We start from the raw sequence: 21,524 nt of genomic DNA, 5'->3' as shown, positions 1-21,524 counted from the left end.
AAATCAAAAGGAATATTATCCTATTACCAAAAAAAGGAATTTATCCTGCTAAGAAAAAACATTCCAAGAAATTAAAATTAAAGTTTTACATATTAAGAGACAAACCAAATTTTTACATAGTTAAGGCAAATCAAATTTATTCAGAGAAAAAAGAAATTGTAAGAAATATTATCTTTAAGACGCTGCAGTATCTGAACAGGAGAAAAATCACATTCTACCATATTAATTTGCGAAATAGGTACATATTTGGTTGCATGTGAATTAAATCAATTAATACATCATCTGTCATCATTCGCTATGGGTTAAATACACTTTTACGATTTTAGGGTACATTCTGGTAATGAAAAAGGATCCAAGCCCACCACCATTTCTCTAGTTTAGTCTGGTAAAAAAAACTATAGGCATTTTTAACGAATAATGATAAGTAACTGGAGCTTGTACCTATCACCTCAATGAATTGTATTTACCATTAATAAATAAGATTACAGAGCTGTATTTTTACACTACGAGGAACCCCCGCTCCCCCCCCCCAAAAAAAAAATATATATATATTACAGAACTTTTGAATCTTCATTCGGCATTTACTACTATTCCCTCCCCAATACTATAACGGTGAAAATTCCTCAAAAAATCAAAGCATAAGACAACAATGAATGTAAAATTACAAGCAACAATGTACATGTTAGGTAAGCTCTATATTATCTCACTTCTCGATGCCTTGCTGCAGATACTGTATCAAGTCATAGCCAGCAGTGGTCCACTTATTATAAGCATCTTTACAAACATGGGTCATGAAATTGGCTGCTTCACGCTCACTCATCTCCGGATGAAATCTCTTCCGAAGATTGCCAATCGGGTCACCCCTGCTGAAGCAAGGTAACCCACTGTCTAGCATTAATGACACAGTAGTGATGATCCCATCCATTCGTCGACGGGCAGCAAGGTACCCCTTCACGCACAAACTACATGTACAATAAACAGCGAAAGAACGCTGAGTTTTATATGACATCCAGGAAAAAAAAAAGTTTGTGATCTAGATAGAAATGCCATTACTACCTTAAAAATTGGTTCCATGTATCACTCTTCATAACACCAGATGGATCTAGTAATTGTGTCATCTCATGGCTCAGCTTAAAATGAGCACTTTCAAAACGCATATTCCCACCCGGAGAAGTTTCTAGGATGAAACCGAAGTCAATATGAACAAGCCTCCCAACACTGCATCAGCATGCATATTAGTGATGCCATTTATCGGACCATAAAGCAGAAGAGGGCAGGGGGACTAAAGATCGCCAATAAATTGAACAAAGGGAGCCAAACAATGAGGATTTTCAAATGCTTCATAGGCATCTAAAGCTATATTCAGATCCGCTAGCAATAATAACTGACTTGCTGACAAAGTAATGAAATTAAAACAAAGATCTTACTTATCAAAGAGAAGGTTCCCATTGTGCCTATCCTTTGGTTGAAGCAAAAGACTAGCAACAGCATAACCAGCACTGCTAATGATAAAGTTCTGGCGTGCAGCCTCAAAACTGGCAGACCCAACAGGCCCATAATCTTGCTGAAATATCTCAAACAAACCTCCATCAGTTGTTTCCCCCATCTGACTTCTACTGCGCGTATTTGGCACAACCTGGAAAATGTGAAAAATAAAAAAATTACAAATCCACAAAACAATTACCCCATATATGACACGAGTAATTAACATTGAATCTTGTTCCCAAGGAAACTGATTGGAAGTCATTTGATATTGTTTTAGAAATACAAGGTCAAAAAATAAGTTATAGTATAAAATAATAACAAGGAAACTGATTGGAAGTCATTGGAAGTTTATATAAAATAATAATAACAGAACCTTTTGACCTAACCCTTATAGTATAGAATTAGCATCATAAACCATCATACACATGTTGCAGCAGAGGTACCCAACAAAATCAACCAAATTCTGTGCTATGGGCATGTTTGGGTAAGCATATCCAGAAGCACTTATAGAAGAAAAAAAATAAGAAAAACTGAAATGAACTTCTCCATAAGCTAATGTGTAAAAGCTCTCATGTTTGATAAAAAGATTTTATATGTGATTCAACTTGTTTGTGTCCTAGGATATCATAAAACTTGTGTTTAGCATGAGTTTGATAACCATGACAGTTCCATGTCCTAGACTGAGAATCCAATTGCTCAAAAAGAAATACATTGCTTAAAGTTACACTTCCAAGTACTACCATAATTTGGCAGTTATTACTGCAGTAGCATTCTTCATTCTCATCAAGAAAATACTTTGACAGATGAGCCACAAAATTTTCACGATGATATAGCATACTGAGAATAAACTCACCTCTATTATACCTCTCTCAGGACCAGTAGGCAGTACACCATAAGGAAATAGATAAAGATTTAAGCCAACGGCTTCAAATAAATCTCTAAGTAGTGCTATTACTTGAAGGGCAAGAACATCTTGTCTACAGTCATCTCCAACCTTAAATGCAAGAGAACAGTCAGCCCAAGAATGACAAAACACAAGCATATATTAAGCACAATTGACAAGAAGCAAGAAAATAAACATGCTACAAAAAAAAAATGGTTTATGTAACACTAGCCATACTCCAAACATATCACTACTCTTTATTTGGTTCATATTTCATTTGAAACTATCTCTAGCCATCTAACAACCCACACACAAAAAAAGGAAAAAAAACTAAAGTATATTTTAAGAGAATATACATGTATAACTGGAGTAAAAATTAGCTGTATAAAAATATAATTAAAGAGGGCTAATTCGCTAAGCCCCAATAGCCTAATCTTCTGCAGTTTTGTTGACATGATAACAGGATATCATCATAAATACAACCCAGCTAACCTTGAAAATGCAAGCTTGTGGCTTTACATCATTCTCATCCCCATCTCGATCAATTACATTAAAAGTTATCATGATTGGGACTTTTGCAGCTGATTGTAAGGGAATACCACTATCTACTCGAATACCCCTAACAAGCTTGTTAGGAGCTGTCGGTAAATAAAGGTCCTCACCATCCATTTCAATTTTCTCCAACTCCCTACCACATATGGTAAAAATAAACATTAACTTCTATCAAAGACACATTGAAAATTTAACATAAAAATCCACAATAAAAATAAGCCTTCAGACATTTGGCCAGTACCTCCGGATACCAGCTCGGCGTTCTTCTTTAGGGAGTGGAAATAGTACACCAGAGATGGATGTAACTTTGTCAAAGAAATCAAACTCTCTTTTAAATATGTCAAGTGCCTTTGGATTAAAACCATCAATTATACGCTGCCTTACCGCTGGCAGCAGTTCTAGAAATGAACCATTCTGAAATAAAAATACAGAGATAAAATCTATAAAGTATGATTTAAAAAAAAAAAAAGATTCTATAATGAAAACAAAGAATTCACTTTGAATATATTAATAAAGAGTGTGTTTGAAAGAGTGTGTTGCTAACATTTCTCAGTTGTATTTTCAGTTTTCACAAAGTACTAAAAGTAGTGCAACATATTCGAATGCTAGTTTCAAAGAGTAAAGACAAAACTAGAAACATGTATCTAAAAATTGAGGAACTTAATGTAATCTGAGCAAATGTCATCTTGATAATAAACTCAAGATAGTGTTTTCTCATTGCATATTCTAACACCTGACACACAAATCCTAACACTTGATGTGGACTAGAGTTCAAACTATTAACTATATTAGCAATAACTGATTAACTATTAACTATATTAGTTAAATTATACTAGATATACAGAAACATTCTTTTGGCATACCTTCCCACTGTTTGGGTCTTTTCCTGTCTCAGGTACAGTCTCACCCTGCCCAAAATAAAATCAGTGTTTAACCACTTATTAAATAAAAAACAAATAACTTGTAATGAATGCATATATTGACAAAGGGAGCATAATCTACAGGTAAGAAAAACACAATTATAAATAAGAATAAATTGTATAACAAGTAAAAAATAACAATCACAGGTTATACCTGCAAATGCCAGATAAGAATATGGGCAAATATGTCACTTCTTTGAGCAGCTCTAAGCAAATACCCTTCAACCAATTTCTGTAAAAATAAATGTATGCAATTGGTCACTAAGCAAAAACACATTGAAAGTCATTATTGGACTGATGTTATTTACACTTATACATCAATTATTATTTATTAGAGATTAACTTAAGAAAATGTTCAATTTAAAAAACTTCAAAAAAGGTTAGAAATTTTCATTTGTGAAATGTCTGAGCTGAAGATGTTTCACTCAATGGGATCTTTTATGATGTCAAAATACTTTATATGTTTAAAGAAAAAAAATTGGAGAATGGACTAAAAAAATTCAGACAACAATGCATAATGAGATTCAACAGGGTGAAAAACATTAATATATTGACATTTTTGTTTGAGCACCCATGATCTTTTCAAAATCTCAATGTGATCACAACTTTAAAAACACAAGGATTCTTTATGCTGTAGAAATGGTGAAAGAAAAAAGGTAAAATCAGGTTTTACGTGACCATTGACAAACAGTAGGAGGAAAGCTGACCCCTTCATCATGTCGCAACGACTGCACCAGCTGTGGCATGAAAAAAGTTACTCGTTCAGGAGGATAGGATTCCAGAACCCTTAGAATGTATGCCATGACCCGTGGATGACCCTTGTATGCAGGAGAAAGAAACTCTAGAGCTTGTGTAATAGAACAAGGAGCCCAATGAGGCAATTGTTGCAAGAGCACTGAATTATCATCAACTGCCTTTGGGGTGATAAAGTAAGGTAATGCTTCTGGTATGTTGCGCACATCCACTATATTTGCCTGTAAAGCAAAGGTATTGTCTCATATTTTACAAGAAAATGAATTTGGACGAGTTAATGAGAGAGCGCAGCAAGAACCACAGGAATGAAAAAATAAAAAATAAAAAAGCTACACAACACAAGAATAAATTCTCCCCTTTGCAGGTAAATATAAATGTGTGTGTGTGTGTGGGTATAGAATTATCGGGCATGACAGAAAATAACTTGGGTAAGGATGATTATATTTACTCCTTGAACACAGAATATTGCTTTTGAGCAATAACTATATAACTGAAAGTTCTTATTAGAATTTAAAATGTATGAAATTTCAGTTTAGGACAACCAGTTCAACAGCATCCTATTAAGCAATAAATGTATTTGTTTACTTTAAGTTTCAATTTCCCATCTTCATCCAACCCAAATGTGTAACTAAAAATGCTTGTGAATAAGCCAAAATTTGTTGCAGCAGCTAGATATAAGATCAGACATAAAATCAAATATTTTTTCCATGTAAAATATTAGTTTTTTTATCATCAACCAACACATTTCCTTTCTCTATTCCTTGCCTTCAAGATACACGACACAACATATACTATTATCAAGAAAGCATAAGCTACAAATCAAATCATCTCTATTTTGGTCTAGGTTTCATTTCGGTGCAGATTGTATGGTCCATAACCTTGCTAGATAACCTTATTGTTGGTTAATGATATTAGTAAGTTGTTGCATTATATAATGTGACATATAGAGAAATTATTATGTACTGGTACTGGGTTGTATTTGGGCTTTGGTTTTGTGTTATTTCAGTTTTTAGAGAAATAAAACAACTCATAAGCTACCATGGCACCATCCCAAAGTTAAGCAAGCTTATAGGTCGTGTTGGGCCATTACATGGTATTTGAGCCTTTGTGACCTAATGGTCAAGTGTTTGATCCTTGGCACCACGCCACCAGCATTCTTCATTAATTAAATAATTCCAACACAAGGTAACGTAGACTTGTGCCTCGTACATCCTTAAACACTAGAGGGCTCTTGTATGAGGAGGTTTATTAGATGATAAAACCAGCTGTGTTCTTCCTCCGAACAGCTTAAGCTTTTCAGGTTGAATTGATCCCCAATGTAGGTATTACCGTATTACTGTATTTAGTTTTAGTGGCTGATAGACTTCTTAATGTGATTAGCAACCAACCCCAATTAAGAGTGTTTACATTAGGAGAAATAATGATAGTCCCAAGGAATCAAGCGGGCCTGCCTCGACTAGTTAGACCTTGTTAGTTAAAGTTGTTAGAAAAGTTTTAATTGTTAGCTAGTTAGCTCCACAACTGCAGTAGCAGAGGCAGGATATTAATAGAGGAAGATAATGTAAGTGTCTAAGTGAAGGCAGGCAGTTAGTCGACCAATTAGTTTCCCTATGCAATAGTAGTAGTCCATATCCTTGTGTGAATAGGATATTCATGGGAGGTCAATCTAAACACTTGTAATGCTTTCTTTTGATAGAATGATCAGCTTACGAATGCTGGCAGCAAACTGCTTTATTCGCAGCTGTGCAATGCAATCAAACTCTATGCCATTCCTAGGTTTGTTGTCACTACTATGGTTTTTTCACTTCACACCACCCAGACCTGACTTATTTGGCACTAGACAGAATATCATTCAAAACCGCAGTTGCCACACCTCAATCTTCTCTATCAAAACCAAAAACCTTTTGCAGAAGGTACTTTTACACTTCATGCCCAAAACCAATTGACCCCTCCTTAAACCACATTATATTACTTTAAGACACCTCTTGCAATTACCAACTCACTGTAACCCTCCAATCCTACATTTTCTACCATAAATCCAAGCCTAACCTTCCACTGTCTGACAAGAGAACATAGACAACAGTAGTTGCTAAAAACATTTAAATTTTAACTTATTAAAACAATTCCCATTTTGCAGACACTCAACTGACTAGGACTTCCTGTTCACAAACTCTATTATTGAAAAAACAAGAAGAAGAAAACTTACCTGTACAAGCTGAGTTACTTCAGTTTTTACAAATGCATTGGTCGGGAACCTTGAGGCCAAGGATAAAGCAAGCCTAGGATCCACAGAGAAGGCAGTCCTAGTATATTCTATCCATTTATCTGCACTAATCTTGGGTCGGGAACTACTTTCCCTGAAAATACATACCAGATATTTGAAAGCTTAGGACAAGAAAAACAAAACATATAACGAAATTCCAGTGGTCAGAAACAGATATTTATACTTTGTGTTAGTCGGCTGTGCCCAGACATCAAGCCTATCAGCCTCATGCTGGCAAAGCATTAAAAGTAGCTGCCTCCGTTTTTCTCTTCCTGCAGCATAGTTCTCCATTTGACCCCAAACAGGATGATGGTGATCACTCTATCACAAATGTAGAAATTAGGATTAGGATATTTTTAAGTCCAATGGGAATGTTAAAACCACTTTATAGAGAAAGATAAAAAAATTAAAAAGGACATGACAATTATTTAAAGTCAACAATTTAATGTTCCAAAGTCCCCAGTGTAAGCAGATGTTAATGCTAGACATTGAATTATTACCACATCAGCCAAAGGATTCCCATTTTCTTGTCCATTTCCTTTTGAACCAACTTGGACAGTATCTCCTTTCATATTTGTAAGGTATTGAACAAATAGAGAAACAGATTGAGCCTCACACTGAGCAAAGTTTGTATAGTTTGTGTCATACCATTCTGGCTCAAAAGAAAACCAACCCAAAGATGCCCTACAAATGAAGCAAAAAAAAAAATCAATTAATAAGAATGGTGAACATCATGAATCCAATTTTGGTCCCTATCTTTGCAAGAAACTATTGCTCCAGCAGAATAGCCCATTAAAAATATTTATAATAGCCTAAAATCTACTTTAGTACAGAGCTAACATGAAATACCAGACAAGTCCTTTGCAGTTATACCATCCCCCCCACCCACACACATTCAGTTGATTAATCTACCAAATGTTCCAACTCAAATTGAAATAAATAACAGATTTAACACTATTAACGGTGTGTTTGTTGGAAAATAGGTTATGATGTACCTAGAGTAGTAGCTTACATTTTATTTTTTGTCTTTTGTATACCTGTTGTACCTGCTATGTTCAGAGCTCTGTATTTTGTACTTACCTCTCTTTAGCTTACTGAGTAAGCTAAGTTTTCTAATATAATGGCTTTGAGGTACAGTACAAGGAGAACAGCACAGAACAAATTTTTGTCCAGTCTATTGTTTGGTGTACACTGGAGTCTGGACAGCACAGGAAAAATAATATAAAATTTACTATAATACCCTTTTTAAAATTAAATATCTTAATATAATTCATTATTATTACTATCATCATCATTATCAAAAAATAATATATTATTGTATTTCATAATATATATTATATAATATATTATCTTTGAAATATAAAAAATTTGTTCGTAATATTATTTATATATATGCATAATATATAATTAAAATTAAACAAATAAAAAAATTTATATATATTGATAAGTTTATTCATAATATCACTCAGTTGCATGTCTATTTCTTATATAATTTTAAAATTGTCACAACTTCTATATTTGTTATATCAGCTTTTTTATATTCTAGCGTAAAATGTTTACGTTTCAGTTTTTTAATGAAGAAGCAATGTGCAGCATCATATAACGTTGGCAGTTTCACGGGCAGTTATTTTATTATGATAGTGGGAAGAAGAAACTGAGGAGAGGGAGAGGTGGGGGAAAGAGAAGAGAGATATGTGGGTGTTTTGGTCTTTTGAATGTCTTGTACTGGGAACAAAAAGTTGTCCCATAGATAATTGAGTAACAAGAAAAGAAGTTTTTGTCCTGTCCCTCAACCTCTTTTTTGTTCTGTTCCATGTTCATTTTTAAAATCAAACATTGATGATTGAACAAATATTTTTGTCCTGTCTTGTCCTTACTTTTTAGCAAATCAAATGGACCCTAAGAGACATAAATATTTATTGTCAGTGGAACAGGGCTTGGTTCTTCTTGATTTTCAGTAGAAAAGATAAAATAAAAGAATACAAAAGATAAACTATTTACTTCCATCATCTCAGTAATTTCCTGAATATTTTTAAACAGGGCAAAGCATTCAGCTTGAATAAAAAATAAATTAGAGCTCACTTTCCAACCATTATTTATTGGTCAGAACTGAAAGATAAGGGGTGACAATTTATGATTATTAAATCATGGAGAACATAATGTGGCAGTGGGAGGGGGGCGCTCTAAAAAAGTAGTCCTAAGTTGTGCAGTTTCCAGAAAATGTTTCAAGCCGCCAAGATCAGGGAATTAAAACCATGCAAGAAGAGAGGAGCTGAGCAATGAATACAAAATGTATGCTTCATGAAGAAGAAGAAAGGCACAAATTGATGAATAAATAATAGCAAACAAAGTACTATTGCCAGCACTACTCTTAGCAGTTAGCACAGGTAAAGAAAAAGAACAATTTAGGAGAAATGCACCAAGAATGCCAAAAAAAAACTACAAGAGACACCCGTGTTCACCTATATATCCGATCTTCCAGCAGCTGAAGCCCCATCTGAAATTTTTGCAGATTGCCCTGAAACTGGCAAGAGCAGTACTTGAGCCCTAGAAGCATAAGAGTGAAAAAAGTGCCACTGGCCGCAGGATGGTGTGAAAAATTCCAGGGAAGCTTTGTTGTCCCCTGCAACATCCTACCAAAAAGCAGAAGTTGCTCCACACTTTGGTGTCGAATTGCCTACAAGAGACAGGATAAGAATGATTCAGGGAATTAATTTAAATAATTCCAATATTTGAAGCTGAAACTAGATTCAGTATTTAATACAGTAAAGGAAGTAAGGGTAAGGCAATGTGCCAATGCCTTCTTCGAGCAATTTATCTTACTTCAATAGGTCAATCACAAAGTTTATCAACATATTCATTCACAATTAGTCAACCAGCATAAAAAGCACTAGCAACTACTCCCTCCGTCCCATAATAAGAAAAAATAAGTCCCAAAATAATTGTCATCTTAGCTTTTAATATACTTTGACATTGTTAAATATTCTTTGACCTAAGAAATTATTCCAATTTAAATGTAAAATCAAAAAATTTCTTAGTAAGAAATTAAGTTCTGCCTCCATCTTGTTCTTGTCTTTCTTCTTCTTTATACCCTTATTATTCTTTTCACTGTCTGATCCTACATAATCGTTTTCAATATCTTTTTCTTGGTTTGAGATAGATAATTCAAGATTTCTTTGATCGGGGTATTCTGCTTTTGTCCGATTAACGTAACATTAATTATTTTTTTCCACTTATATCTCTCACAATATTAATGATGGGCAACAAAATCTATAAATGAATTAATGATGAGAAGGTTAATTTTTGTAAAATTACTACTATTTTTCATCTATTTATTGATTTTTCTTGGTCTAAGTAAAAAAAACCTAGTATGACAAATATTATGGGACAGAGCGAGTAACATTTGATGGCAATTTAACACTAAAATAATATCCCACAAGATCCACTAACCAAGAACTGACTATCAATCTTCAAATAAAGAGTGCTTCATGAATAAGTTCCTGAATTCATTAATTAATCCGCATCAAACAACTATAACATAATTGTTTACTAAAAATACAGTAGATTAATAGAGAAATCAAATACTCGACCCTACCAATTTCACATTTAACTATGCCCATTTATATATAGCACCAAACAAAATATAACTTCCATGTAAATGTAATCCTGACAGCAACTTCAACTAATGATTTATTGATTATTAATTTATTAACAATCGCAATGTGAACAGTGATTCAAAGGCAAATCTTAGGTTACTCAAACTAAACAATTTACCCAATAATCAGTCATGAATTAATGAATTTTGTTTATACAATAGGAATATGAAAACGCAGTATGGTCACCTAAGATCAAAACAAACATTTACAAAAGGCAATCATTATAATTTTTAGATAAAGTGGCAAAATGAGAAAATGTACATCAAAAAATATGGTGACCAATGCCTAACCTCAAAGCGATCAATTAGAAATCCAAGCCATAGTCGATGAGCAATTATCTGCTCCACGGGATCAGTCTCAGGCTGCAATTCAGGCTCCCCAGGGGATAGGTGAGGCCTGAGTTTTGCAGCAGGTCCAGAATACCTTGCTTCAGATGCAAAAAGACCCCGCTTGGTGTCAATTGTCCATAACCATGCATCAACAAGCTCAGCAAGAACGAGAGCTCCAAGTTCAGGTGCAGCAGAAACCAACCATGTCCATATGAAAACACCAGTTTCCATTGCATCATGAGTGGAAATGTAAGCAGGACACCAGCAAAGAAGACGAAGAAGTTGTGAGAAGCCCTCCACGTTTGATTTGGATCCAGAACTCTTGTCCATAAGAAAAACATAACTCAGATAAAGGTACAAAATATAGATTCCCTGAGAATTCTAACTTATAGTATTAACAACTAAAATACTAACAAGAAATGTGTTTACCAAATTTGATAAAAGCAGCACAGTGGCCTGAGAGCAAGTATCACGAAATTCAGACCTGACCACTTCCCCACCTTTCTCTGCTATGTTGACAAACTGTTGAAGTAATCGCACAAACTTATTAAGCAACATTCCATTGAACGAGTCATCCTCAGCTTGTGGCTGCTGAGGAAAAGCTCCAGATATAATTCTTTGAAGCCCAGCTCCAAGTCCAAGACCAGAAGGTGCAGTACTGGACTGAAATCCACCAATGCTGTTATACAACCTTCTCATCCCAGCAATTTCTCCAGCATGGTTGCACTTAACTGTCGCTGCAGCTTGGTTACACTTACCAGAACTAATAACATCCAAATTAAAAGACTCTGATGCTTTTAAGTTTGCCCCTGAAGCTGCAGCTGCTGCAGCCGTGACTGCAGGAATATTTGCTGTTTGTATTGGCCAATTGTCATTTTTCCCGGTGCCAATTCTTATCTCAGATAAAAGTAAAACAACATCAATTGTGGGCTGTGCTCTTTGCCAAGTATTTGCTTTACAGAGTTTATCCTGACATGAAATGCATACAGAGATGGTGCAAAGAGAAAATTATGAGGACTTAATCAAAATAAAGATATTTTTACAATGTCACCTATAGAAAATTTAAACAGAAAGATATATGCATTAACAAGTGGAAGGAATTAAGGCACAATAAAATGTGTGCAACCACCACATTTTGGGAACAATTTCTGAATGAAAGTTAACAACAATCAGTAGTGTAGCCATATATGGACCATTACTTACGGTATGAAAACAAGGAGATAGAAGGGCAAATGAAGGGAATTAACAGAAGAAGCAAAAGCACAGAAAATCAAACCTCAAAGTATCTATAAAAATTACTTTTTGTGCAGAGAATGATGCTCACCCCGAGGAAAAGAATATCATCCAACATTTGACACTAGCTTAAAATAGGGATTTGTATTTTAGTTTTCAAATAAAAATCATAATTCTAGTTACATACAGGAAACAGCATATCTTAGCACCCTTCAAAGCAAGCATGCACCCTTCTGTTGAGACAATGATGACAAGGAAACTATAAAAACTTTAAATATTGATTTTCATCAATGAAACAGATCACTTCAACCTGAAGAAGGCCCTGGCTAGTGCACGGAGCACTAGAAACTGATTTTATTATCCATTCTCGAACAATTCTCTGATACAAGGTACGGACTGTTGCTGTCCAAGCAGGATCGTTGATGATGGTAGTGGAAGAGTCGTCATTAAATGAAAATAGCAAAGAGTCTATGCAAGGAGAATCCCATAAAACCTGCAAAGATACCATTAATCTTAAATATATTGCAGATGTTAAAAAAAGGCAGAGACACATTAGGCAATTAACTACATATACATTTAAGCATATTTATAACATACTGTTGAAAATTTACCTGTGGAAACTTATCTCTGAGTTGAGTCAACAAGTTCTCTGCAATATCTCGTATATGATCCTCCCTCTGGGACAGACTTTTTATTAGATAACAGGTATGCATTGTAAGTATTGAATCTCGGGTCTCAGCTTCATGGCCTATTTCAGAAACTCGATCTTCCTGAAGCCGGACCAAACAGTTGTGTACATAATCCATATAGTGCAAAGACATAGATAACAACACAAAAACCAGTCTTTAACAAAAAGAAAAACATAAACAGGCACATAAATAAGAGCACCGGTAAATAAGCTATAACCACAACCATTAGGTCACATACGCCTAATCTAGATTAGATCACCATAAAAATTCATGATCACTTGAAAGGGCATGAACCCATTGAATTTGTCAATACAAGTATACAGATATAACAATGTTCAAATTTCTTTTGAACAAGTTCAATTTTGGACATAAAAATAAGTAAATGCAGATGCTAATTATCTAAAGAGTAACCCTTATGCTGTTTTACATAGATGAAAAGTAACATTCTTCAAACAAGAAACAGAGAACATAGACTTGTTTTACATATACATACATAGCTATTTTTCATACCACCTTAAATCTTTGGGATGAATAGTAAACAATTGCTAGCTCAATTTAGACAGTAACTATCAATAAGTAAACGTGTGTCCTAGCTTCATGGGTTGAGGTTTATGGCCCTCATGAGTACACATAATGGGAAGTATTAGCAATAAATGTAGTTAAAAGGTCAAACTAATGAAAAGTAACATTCTTCAAACAAGAAACAGAGAACATAGACTTGTTTTACATATACATACATAGCTATTTTTCATACCACCTTAAATCTTTGGGATGAATAGTAAACAAATGCTAGCTCAATTTAGACAATAACTGCTTATCACTAAGTAAACGTGTGTCCTAGCTTCGTGGGTTGAGGTTTATGGCCCTCATGAGTACACATAATGGGAAGTATTAGCAATAAATGTAGTAAAAAGGTCAAACTAATGTCTACCAGCCATGACACTGCTGTTTCAAAAGCCCTGTGGACGATTGCTGCTAAACACTGGAAGACAGCTGGCATTAAATTTGGAGTCTTGAGATATTCAAAGACACAAGTAAAGGCACTTCTTGCAGCATCCATAGTGGTGCCACCAGTTAAGATTCCACCATTGCTGCTGAAGCGGATGATCTCAAGAAAAGCTACAGCAAGAAGATAAGTAGCCTTCACTCCTGGCAAACAAATAAACAAAAGAAAAGCACCACAACAGTCATGATAGAGAGGAGGTTATACAAAAATGAATATCAGAGTTAAGAAGGGGGAAGGGAGTAACTCCAACCTAAATATAAAACAAGAAACCACATTATAAATTGTAATTTTCCTATTTGTCAGGCTAAAAAAGTGTAAATTTAACCAGCTGCAAAAAAATTGGACATAAGAACTTAAATATATAAAACAGTGGCAAATAAAAATCGTCAATACTCAACAGCACAAGGCTATAACGAGCTGTGGGTATAACCAATATGTAAAAATGATTAAATAATAAAAACAATCACATTAACCTTGAAAGGTTGATTCATGTTCACAAACCAATAATAGCTAAGTTCACACTTCTATATAATATGAAGTTGATCACAAAACATGTCATAGAAGAAATAATTAATTTTGACGTTTATCAATGGCACATGGCTATGAACAAGTCATATGGAAAACACCGTCTAAGACATGCCAACCTGTTCAAACACTGTCCAAGGTATGTGAAATATTGTTAGGATCCAATCGCTATGGAACTTGAGTCCCACATTAGGAGTATGGGATTCTAGTGTGGGGTTTATAAGCCCTTGAGCTCCCCAACTACAATAGCTAGCTTTTGTGGTGTGGTTCTCCCAAGGTTCTTATTAATTGATATCAGAGCCTTCCAACATGTCACTCAATTGCAAACAAGCAGCATGGGTGATGATGCCAACATTGCAGTGTTCGCTCGGAACTAGTCAAAGGGCTAGTGCATAGCCAACCCTTGTGTGGGCGTTGGGACTGTGAAGCTTGGTGGGAATAGGGTATGGATGCAAGGTATGGGACCTGAGTCCCACATTGGAAGTATGGGATTCTAGTGGGGGGTTTACAAGTCCATGGGTTCCCCAATTACAACGACTAGCTTTAGTGGTATGATTCTCCCAAGGCTCTTGTCAAATATCATCCTGAACTTTACAATGAATTGTATCCAACAGCAATGTGTGTGACATGGAAAGGAGTGTTATACAAGCAAAGGATCTGATGAGCCTGACACAAGATGCGGCACCTTCCTAGAAATCTGAAGGTGTTGATAATTCATATACTTAGAGAATTACTAAATATAAAACAAGTGCAATCCACCTGAGATTGTGGTCATTGCTGTGACATCAACTCTCCCTCCTAAAGCTGCAGAAAGAGCAGCTCTTTGTGCAAGTGCAGCCTTTTCATTGCCACTGCCTTGACGACTGCCTGGGTTGTGCAAAGCATTTAGTTCTAACTCATCCTCGAGCCATTTCACTGAGCTAACAACCTGGGCAAAAACAGGAAGATATAAAAGTAAAGCTTCAGTATAGTGCACGGTAAACTATTAAATTTTGGGGGTGATAGAGAAAGCTATTGAATTCATAATAACCTAGGAAAGCACGGAAAAAAAAACTAAATAGTACTGCACGATGAAGCATAAATATACTATAAGACAATAACAAGGCAAAGCAACAAATTTCACAATGTTATTATATAAAACTATAAACATGCACAGCAAAAAACTCCAATGGAATTGTTTACCCAAAATTTGAAGATCTTCTATGATCAACTTACTAGTGGAGGAGTCCCCTGAGAAATTCGTTGAACAGCAGAAGACCAGTCCACATTCCACATATATGGTCCATTTACAGCTTGAAGGGAAATTGCACCCATGCTTCCCACACTGTTCAGTGTACTTGAAACTGACTTTGTAGTTACTGGAGTCTTCTGTACCGGTGGCGCTAGGCCAAAAAGAGCAACATAGAACCATAGGTTGCGAAATAGTTTTAAAAGTGATGGCTCCACATTTAAAGTAGGATCAAAATCGGAACAAATTGCAGCAACTGCAGGGAGCAAAGGACCCAGGAAATCTGCTCCACTCCTGCAGTGAGTAAGCATCAGATGTGATATCTTCAGAAAGCATAACTCATCATGGAAATGAAGTTGAATTTATACCTATCCAAATTCTCAACAAAAATTTCAAACATTATTAGAACATTGACATTTCATGTGCTCGGCATAGAAAAAAGGAGTACCTTCCACTTTTAGCCTCAGCAGCTAAACCAACGTCTGAGCATAGGGAGAGCAATCGATGACGAAAATCTGAACGCAGTCTATCACTAGTAAGACCACTAGCAATAAGAAGAAATCCTGCGGGTAGAGTCTAGAATGTAATTCAACTAGTGAGAATCCATTTGACAGTTTATTACACCAAACAAACCAAATCGAACATGTTGACATTTTAAGATATACTACATACTTCAACTCGCTCAGTTGTGGCTTCAGTTGCCTCTGTTTTGCTTTCAGCTGATCCTACACTGGAAAGTTTGTTCAGGTAACTTCTAGTCATCAAAACCACTGTTTCACGGTAAGATTTCTCAAAACCTAAACTGGCCATTCGAGACACGGCATCAAGAAGCTGTATGGATCACAATAAAAATGTAAGAATCATAATAAAAGAAGCCAAAGGACTGACAGATTATTGAACAAAGAGGAGGGTCATAAAATATGTTGACAAATTTCATATCAATTTCAAAATACATGCTCTGAAGACAAAGTTCCATACTCGGAGTCTCAACAAACTAGGAGTTGAAGCATCACCCTCTTCTAGGCTTTCAATAAAAAGAGGTAATAACACGTCTACCAGCTCAGACTTGTTGACTGCAGCGCTCAGCTCAGCAAACAGGTGTATAACATTAAGCTGTACAAAAGGAACTGCAGGTTTCTCTTGGTTGTCCTGATGGCAAGACAAGATTCCATAAGCAAGCAAATAACTTAATACATTAATAGATACAATAAAATCTTAACAAACTTAAAAAGATGTCAGTAATTTTGGACAAGATACGATGCAGATGAAACAGGAAAAATCTACTATACTAACCATATGAATGGATATAATTACAATAGCAACTGATGAGATTAAAGGGAGTGAACACTGAAGTATAAGTCCATAATATATATGGAAACGTACAGACATGATGTTTTTTGCATAGATATGTACAAAAACAAAAACAAAAAAAGGACAGTACAGTGTTGACATGACCAGATATACATTTATTTTTATTTATAGCCAGTTTCTGCATAGTGCACATGTGACCATTAGTATATGTACCTGTTCTTCATAATCATTTCGTTCACGTATGCTTGTGGCTAATCCCATTATGTATGTGTCAACAGGGGCTCGCTCCTTATTCCAGCAGGATTCAATTATCTGACAGCTGACCTTCATGACACTCTCAAACATGCCTCCGTGGGTATTACTCCATGTATCAGGCTGCCACAAAAATATTTCAAAATTAAAAAAAAAAATCATGAAATTGAATGCCAATTGGATTGTAAGTTTGAAAAGAAATCATCAATGGAAATGTAATATTGAAAAGTGACAAAGCGTACCTGAGCACAAACGTTGAGAACAATTGGCTTTAGGCGAATGAGCAAAATACGCAGCGGCTGTCCTCCTCGGGCAATAGCAATATGTGCTACCCCAAGAAGCAATGAACTGAAGAGCTCTTCACACAATCTCAACTTACGCCATCCAGAGAGTAAGCACGCCTCGGCAGCATCTATCAATATCGCAACTGCCTCATAAACCAACCTCTTAACAGACCTCGAATCGGAATCCAGTGCTGAGAGGCTCTTGATTTTCAGGTTCACCGCTGCTTTATAAACTGACAGTTTGGTATTAATCCTAGCTTTTAAAAGAGACCCCTGCTCATGCCAATCCCTCTTCCTTATCTGCAAGAACATACAAACATGAAACACAGCTCACTCTTAAAATTAACCTAGATAGAAATGCTAGCAACACACTCTTTTGAAAACTCTCTATTATTAACTGAATTTTATTGGCAATCATAAAAAATTGTAGGTCTCACTTCTTATTTAACGAGTCTCACTCATAATTTTTGTAATTTCGAATTAATTTAAACCAATAGTAAAGAGTGAGATAAAAAATGTGTTACTAGCACTTCTCTTAACTACATTCCAAAAACCACAGTGAGTAAACCAAGACACTCACTAATTTACACAAGCATAACAAATAAAGTGACTACAGAGGGAAGCATAGTTAGGAACAAAATATACCTTCAGAAACACAGACATGGACTGTATCTGCTTCTTCCCGATTAACCTAACCTGCTCCAAAAGCGCAGGTTCAACGTGGGCCTTCTCCAACACGTGAGCAATCAACTTAAAAGCTATTTCCTGCCTCTCCAAGAACTCCACAGACTCTTCCTCGAACAAAACAACTTGTTGGCCAGACGAGAACGCGCCAAGACCACCATCATTTAAACCCAAATTCTGCGCCAATTGATCAGCACCGGTCCTCCAAACATGGTTTCCCCCATTCACCATCCCTCTCGACGACGCCGTGCTGACATCATCCGCGGCCTTAGAAGCCACACTGCTCGAGGAACCCGAAGCATTCTCATTCCCGGGACTGTCATTGTAATTGGTTAGGGATTGGTGGTTCACACTGATGGGCGAGCTCTGAGCCGAGGAATTTTCCGCAGCAAGTTGTTCCCTCGGCATGCCTGGAACAGGCCCCACCGTAGGCGCAGCGAATTGATCGATTAAACAAGTCACCAATCTGTTGGCATCGAAGGACGAAATTGGAAGAAAGTTCTGCGAGAGAGCGGCCAAGAAAGCCCTAGCAATGCCAGAGCGCTGTTCGCCGATCGCGGAAATCACTACTTCGCCGGCGAAGGCGGCGAGCTCCTCGGCGAAATCCGGTGAGGATTGTGCGGCCTTGGAGACGTAGCCGATGAAATCGAGGAAGAAAGAGGCGACGGAATCGAGGCTGAAAGGGTGGGGCCAGAAGGATTGCGTGAAGGAATGGGGAACGGAGCGGAGGAACTCGAGGACGACGGACTTTGGGCGCAGATCGGCGGAATCGGGGCAGTTGGAGAGGAAGCGCGCGACGGCGAGGACGGCATTGAGCTGAGAGCGCGAAACCCTAGGAGATCCCGCCGAGAGGTACTCCGGCGGGGGGCATTTGTCGCATATCCACGAGAGCTTGTCGGAGAATAGCGACGGATTCTGCGCAATGAGGTCGCATAACTCGATCAACGCTTCCATCACGATTTGCAGGGGAAATAAATTCGAACAAGGAAGGAGGGAAATTGGTCCCGACGTGAGAGTTGTTGCATTCGATTCTCTCTGTTTCTCTCTCTCACTGCTAACCACGCAGCAACATTGTTGCTGTTCTTCTGGTCATTGCCATGCCAATGCTATTAGAATTGGGATTACATTTAAGATTAGAATTAGAATTGGAAAACCAAAAAAATTAAATAGAGAATTAGGATTACATTTAAGATTAGAGTGACATTTACAATTTACAAATTTGAAATGGGGACTAAATACGGTCTTTGCCCTGCGCGGCAACCTTTCCCGTACGTGCTTTTTTTTTAAGTAATGGTAATAAATTTTTTCTTTTACTAAATTTAATATACTGTTTATTTTATGGTATTAGTATATTATGGTAAATATAATCTTTAAATAAATATTATAAAATTAAATAATTTTGTCATACATTAATGTAATTATTGAATGATAATGTAAAAGAAGAATTATTCTATAAATATGTGCTAATTAAATTAAATTCTTAATATACTAAGAATTATCGGTACACTGTAACAAAAAGAAAAATATTTATCAAGAATTATAATTCAGTAGTTGTAATTTCTTTTATATATATCTATCTTTGATTCTTGTATATAAAGAAAATTCAAACATTTACTAGCATAGTACATAGATAGTCTTGTCTCTTAACAAATATTTAATGTGAATAGTATATAAGAAGTGTAAGATAGTGATAGATAAAAAAGAATATTAAAAATGTTACCTACTATTTTCTTTAAATTTTAATAAATTAATTGTATTTTTTAATATTTATGTAAAAAATTTAAACATCATCTATTCTTGAAAGGGAAGGAGCAATATATTTGCTCGGTTCGAGAGTGATTGCTTTTATTACCTGTACTATGCAACTTTAAAGTTCATATAGGAGAAGCTAAAGGCAAGGCTGATATTAATTAGATGGATGGTGTTCCGTGACTTTGTCTAAATTTGTATTTGGTTGTGAGGAAGCAAAAAAATGAATAGGAGAAAAAACAAAACAGGTGAGAAAGATAAAAGAAAATATTCTCTCGTTTTTATTTTTTTATAATTCTATCATTTAAATTATACTATAAATATAAAATTAATTTATAAATAATTACATTGTAATAGTAAGTATTAAATCTAGAACATTATTAATAATATTTGATAATATTTCAAATCATATTTTCTACTCAAATCAAATTATTATCTTTTATGATATTAATCTGTAGAATGTTAAATTAATAAATTAATCTATTTTATAGAACAATGTTAATGATAAAAGAAGTAGTTAAAAATATTTGACAATCACAAAATGAAGAAAAATAAAAGTGTTATGACCATTTCTTGCATGTCCTTTGTTTTTGCATTATTATTTATGGATTAAGTATTAAAGAACATAACCAATTATGAGTTAAAAATATAGAACCTGAAAATTTTAGTATAAATCATAATTCACTTATTACCTTCTCAATAAAAAAGGTAATTATCATCTGAAAAATTAAGTATAAAATATAATTTATTTATTACTTCTTAATAAATAAGGTAATTATCATCTTTTGTTAAAATATATAATATATACGACTTATAAAATTGAATATAAAATATAATTCACTCGTTATATTAGTTATATTGAAGTATACAAAAAATATAATAAATGGTGAAAAACCAAAAATATTTAATTTTATCTTAAATTTTGGTTGAATAAAATATTTTTTTTTATTTCCTCCTTAATTAAACAAATGCACTAACTTTTAAAAATAAATAATTTGGTATTATCTATATATTTATATAATATGCATTATTAATTTGATTCTAATGGAAAATAATTTAATTTTATGTGTTTAGTTTTTTTTAATTCAGTTATACTAAATGTTTATCAGTGTTATAATGTTATTTGTTTGAAATTTTAAATTAAAAAAATATAATAAATAAATTAACAATAACTTCAAATATAAAATATAATATTTCTTATTTCTTTGCTTGACAATTACTTTTTATTCAATTTCTATCATTATAAATAATTATTATCCCCGAAAATAAATGTCATTTATTATGATTATGTTAATAATATATATATAGTGTTAGACTTAATTAAAAATTTAAAAGAATTTTCAGATACCAAAATGATAATACATAGTTAAGTCCAAAAATCAAAATATTAATAAATAATTAAATTTAAGGATTAAAATGTCAATAAATTGTTAAATTTAGAAACTAAATTAAAAAAATAATAATTCTTAGACACATGATAACCATGTAAATGATGCATGACAATCACGTGGAGACCATTAGTTATCATGTCATCATTGAAAGTGTTATTATGTACGCACAACAAGTTAATGGTATAATTAATTTGTTGTGCTTTTTAAAAATATATGTACAAAAATTTAATTTTTCATCTTCCAAAGACCTAACTATCAAAGCTTAACAAATTCAAGAATGAAAATTAATATTTACCTTACATACGCATGTGTATAATTGTAGGACGCACAA

At 34.7% G+C, this 21,524-nt stretch overlaps 1 protein-coding gene across 1 annotated transcript; it reads right to left on the bottom strand.

Annotated features, from left to right (window-relative positions):
* Nucleotides 1–421: 421 nt before the first annotated feature.
* LOC100777069 (phosphatidylinositol 4-kinase alpha 1) lies at nt 422–19,233 on the bottom strand. The gene is made up of 26 exons (XM_003522922.4): nt 18,015–19,233; nt 17,328–17,669; nt 17,047–17,208; nt 16,501–16,671; nt 16,195–16,353; nt 15,971–16,098; nt 15,510–15,816; nt 15,054–15,222; nt 13,695–13,912; nt 12,686–12,844; nt 12,385–12,567; nt 11,271–11,810; nt 10,803–11,162; nt 9,319–9,533; nt 7,357–7,540; nt 7,041–7,177; nt 6,800–6,950; nt 4,548–4,814; nt 3,995–4,072; nt 3,784–3,828; nt 3,162–3,334; nt 2,861–3,056; nt 2,339–2,479; nt 1,428–1,636; nt 1,057–1,218; nt 422–962 (listed from the first exon to the last, which is right to left on the bottom strand). Exons 1-26 carry the CDS (start codon nt 19,005–19,007, stop codon nt 704–706), a joined length of 6,108 nt encoding a protein of 2,035 aa, XP_003522970.1. The 5' UTR covers nt 19,008–19,233; the 3' UTR covers nt 422–703.
* Between the last annotated feature and the right edge of the window lie 2,291 nt (nt 19,234–21,524).

Source organism: Glycine max, chromosome 4 (assembly GCF_000004515.6).
Source record: "Glycine max cultivar Williams 82 chromosome 4, Glycine_max_v4.0, whole genome shotgun sequence".
NCBI lineage: Eukaryota > Viridiplantae > Streptophyta > Magnoliopsida > Fabales > Fabaceae > Glycine > Glycine max.
Note: the sequence above shows the minus strand (reverse complement) of the source record. Positions and strands in the feature narration are given on the sequence as shown.